The sequence below is a fragment of the Coptis chinensis genome, chromosome 6 (genome assembly GCF_015680905.1).
Source record: "Coptis chinensis isolate HL-2020 chromosome 6, ASM1568090v1, whole genome shotgun sequence".
NCBI lineage: Eukaryota > Viridiplantae > Streptophyta > Magnoliopsida > Ranunculales > Ranunculaceae > Coptis > Coptis chinensis.
Genome location: NC_141461.1, coordinates 74832003 through 74835999, shown reverse-complemented (window position 1 = coordinate 74835999; position 3997 = coordinate 74832003). Strand labels below are relative to the sequence as shown.

Here is a 3997-nt window from a genome sequence, read left to right as displayed (position 1 = left end):
CGAAAAGACAATTCTCAATTGATGAAAGAAGGTTAGACGCTGAAAAGATTCACCTCTTTTCCATCTTCTTTGCGATGAATTTCTGAGTTAAATTGCTTGGATAACATGATTTGGCCATGAAAATTTAAAAGTTAAATTGCTGAACATATTGTTTCGGTGGTGATATTGACTATGTAAAAATACATTTACATATGTTCATCAATTTGATTTTGTTGTTTTTTGCAAATGCAGACATAGATGGGACTGCTCTTTTTGCTATTATGTACGAGACGCAAATTATGAGTGTCCGTGTGTGGGACTAACGGTATGATTTCTGATTTGAAGTGTACGATTTCTGAAAAGTGGCCAGACCTTACTCCATTGTCTATAGAACTGTCTTTTGTAAGGGATTCAAAGCGTATTGTGATAGATACTGACTTGGAGCTTCAATCCCTTCTTTGCTTCAATTTGGTTAAAAGTCTTGATACATTTTTTATAATAGCATCGTCAAGAGGATTTTTTGCTTTGTGTGACGCTGGTTCTAGTTCCAAAGTTTCTCTTCAGGCTTCTAGTTCTTCTACTTCTAGTTCTTCTATGTCTTCTACTACATACGATGAAAAATATGTTAATGTCGCTTCTTTGCCTATTTTGATCGTGTGGGATGTGAAATTTCTGGCGGTCTTTGCCAATTTTCGTGTTGAGCTGTTACGCCATTGTCTTGTTAATAATTACAGAGTTCTAATTAAGAATAATGATCCTGATAGAGTCACGGCTGAGTGTTATTTGAAGACTAAAAACGGATGTCTATGGAGAGTTCACGCATCCAAGAAGTATAAGATGCCGAAGTTCTTTGAAATAAAGACAATGGAAGCAAAGCACACATGTGGAGCTGGATTCACTGATGTTAACAATCCCCCAGTGAATAGTAAACTTGTAAAGAGTATTGTTTTAGATATGGTGAGAGACAAGCCTTTGATTAAGCCAGGTGAAATCATTGACTATTTTCTAAGGGTATATGGTGTGAACTTGAATTATTACTTTGTGCATACCGGCATAGATCTTGCATTGAAGGAGATACATGGGAACTATGCTTTATCTTATCATTAGTTACATTGGTATGTTGGAAAGCTGAAAGAAACCAATCTAGGAAGTCATGTTGTTTTGGAAAAGGAATCAACAACAGGAAAGTTCAAGAGATTATTTGTTATATTTGGTGCTTGTATTCATGGCTTTAACTTCTGTCGTCCTATGCTTTGTTTGGATGGAACTTTCGTGAAAACAAAATACAAAGGGGTGTCTTGTTGTCACCATCGCCAAAAATGCAAATGGGGGTATGTCTTTTTGAGTTTGTGAATTTTTACATAGTAGTTCATAGTAGTTTGTAAAACTGAACAAGCATAAACTATAAAAATTTACGTTCACATCAGATGTTTAGCCTATGCATTTTAATATTTACATAATAATTTTGCAAAACCAAATCAGTATTGATGTTTATTTGTGTTCCAGGTATTTTTCCAGTAGCTATGGCGGTTGTACTTTCTGAAACTGATGATAATTGGGATTGGTTCTTGGAGCAACTTAGGTTGGTGGTCTCCAAAGATCGTAGGCTAACTTTTATATCTGACAGAAACCATGGTCTACTCGTGGGTGTCCCTCGCGTTTTTCCTGATTCTCATCATGGTTATTGTTTGTGGCACCTTAAAAATAATCTTAATTCAGCTATGCCCAGCAACCATTGCTTCCGCTTGCATACCCTTGATCTTTTTTCAGACCTTGCCTATGCTGGGACACACCATGAGTTTGAGAAAGTGATGGCTGTTTTTCGAGATGTTTGCGGCAGTCAAGTGAAAACATTTTTATCCACCATAGGTTATGAGCATTGGTGTAATGCTTATTTTCAAGGAAATAGATATGGCGATATGTGTTCCAATATTGCGGAAAGCTTCAACTCTTGGATCCTACTAGAACGGCACTTGCCTATCACTGCAATGGTGGACAAGATCCATGGAAAAATTATGAAAATGATGTCTGATCGGTGGGAGTTAGCGAGGAGCTGGACTACTATCTTATGTCCATCTATGGAAACTTTATTGGCTGAGAGGATTGAGGTGGGGAGAAGTTGGGTGGTTCTCAAGTCAAGGGAGGGTATTTTTGAGGTGCGTGCTACTCATACTCACTTGGTTGACTTGAATAGAAGTCATTGCTCTTGTAATTGGTGGAGAATCGAAGGATTCCCTTGTGCACACGCACTGCGCTCCATTTTGGCTAATGGATTGAATGTGTATACCTACTGTGATAAATTCTTCTATTCTCAGACATTCCGTGATAGTTATTCAAGAGCTATAGTACCTGTGGAGAACAGTAAATTGCCTGCTAAAATACCAAGTGTGCCTGATTTACTACCTCCGGATCTGAAAAAGAAGATGGGGAGACCAGACAAGAAACGGAAAACACGCCACAGGTGCTACAAGAGGTAGGAAGAAGAACAAGGGCCCTTGCTATGGCCATTGCAACCCAAGAGTGGGCTCCACTCCTACAACATGCTCTGTACCGGTTCAATGAATTTTTCATCTATTCTTTGATGTTGCTCGTATATGAAAAACAAGATGTCGATGAACTCATTGGATTTTATAGTTTGATGTTGGATTTTATATGTTATGTTTTTTAGTTGGAGAATGAAAAGATAGTTTTACATAGTAACTTTTGGGGATGAAATTAACCTGACACTTAACAACTTTATGTAAATGTAATTTTACATAGTCATTATATATGTAAATATATATTTACATAATACATTTTGGGATTGAAAAGTTCCAGAGAGACCAAATATATGTAAATCTAGATTTACATAGTCATTATATATGTAAATCTATATTTACATAGACACTAAAGCTTTGCTTTGCAATTTAGTAGATGTTTGAGCTAGCTTTGCTATCCAATTTAGTAGATGTTTGAGATGAAATGGTGATCAGTTGGATTCATATATACTAAATCTGTCCACTCCAGGAGTTTAGTTTGTCGTCTTCCCAATTTTAACAACTTGTCACCTACAATCCAAAATCACTTAACCAGTAATTTATAGCAAGCATGGTTCCAGAAACTTAATTTGTTGTTGTTAATGCTTTGTGCAGTTTGCTAAATGCATAACCTACTTTCAGTTGCACATTAAAAGATCAAGAAGCACATATTACATTTAAAAAAGCATAACGACCTAAAGAGTTGAAAAACAGATTAAACAGAATTGACAGTAAATATAAATGCATAAAGAACCACATTATATATAAACGCAATCTGAAGTTAGTTACAGAATATGCAGAACAATACTAAACAACTCCAACACATTAACAGTAATATTACATCATAATCGAACACTCCCGAGTTAGAATGGTTCTAATGTTTTAACATAAATAAACACATCGTAATCAACTAGAAATACGGAAAATCAGTTCTTCATTTCTTGCATTCTTCTTTTGGATCCCATTTTTCTTGTTGGCTTGATACGATCTCATATGTCAAGTTAACCCTCAATTGTTTCGCGGCTTCTAGCGTTATATCTTGGATATCTTTTCCACATATTATAGCCTTCACAAACAAAATGATGAAAAAACCACAATCTGAACTGAAAATGCAAAAAAAGAAGTTTAAGATAAGAGATAAGAGATTAAAAAGACATTTAAGTTTGGGAAGTTAAGTTCTTACGATTCTCCTTGTTGTGTGCATGCTCCAACTGTGATCTCTTTCATCAAATCCACATCTGGCAACCTTAGCTCCTGACGCCTACATCTAATAGCTTCCACCACCCTCTCTTGCTGCATTAAATTGAACAAAAAAATTACCAAAACTATGTAAATATATATACAAATCTATATTTACATAGTAACTGACCTATGTAAACTTAAATTATCCATTGAACATTTGACGTAAAGATAGACCAATATTTTCTCTCAAGCTTAGATTTTCTAAAATGAGTATCTACAGTTAAGGTACGAAATATGCCAGACAAGTAAAGTGTCTTTTT

General features: G+C 35.6%; 1 protein-coding gene across 1 annotated transcript; it reads left to right on the top strand.

The window, feature by feature from the left end:
- The first annotated feature begins 1502 nt into the window (after positions 1 to 1502).
- On the top strand, positions 1503 to 2456 carry LOC147494445 (uncharacterized). The gene has a single exon (XM_086568140.1). The coding sequence runs from the start codon at positions 1503 to 1505 to the stop codon at positions 2454 to 2456; it is 954 nt and encodes a 317-aa protein (XP_086424266.1).
- The last annotated feature ends 1541 nt before the right edge of the window (positions 2457 to 3997 follow it).

Excerpts from the sequence above, each read along its gene's own strand:
- LOC147494445 (XM_086568140.1), top strand. The coding sequence starts at position 1,503 with ATGGCGGTTGTACTTTCTGAAACTGATGATAATTGGGATTGGTTCTTG.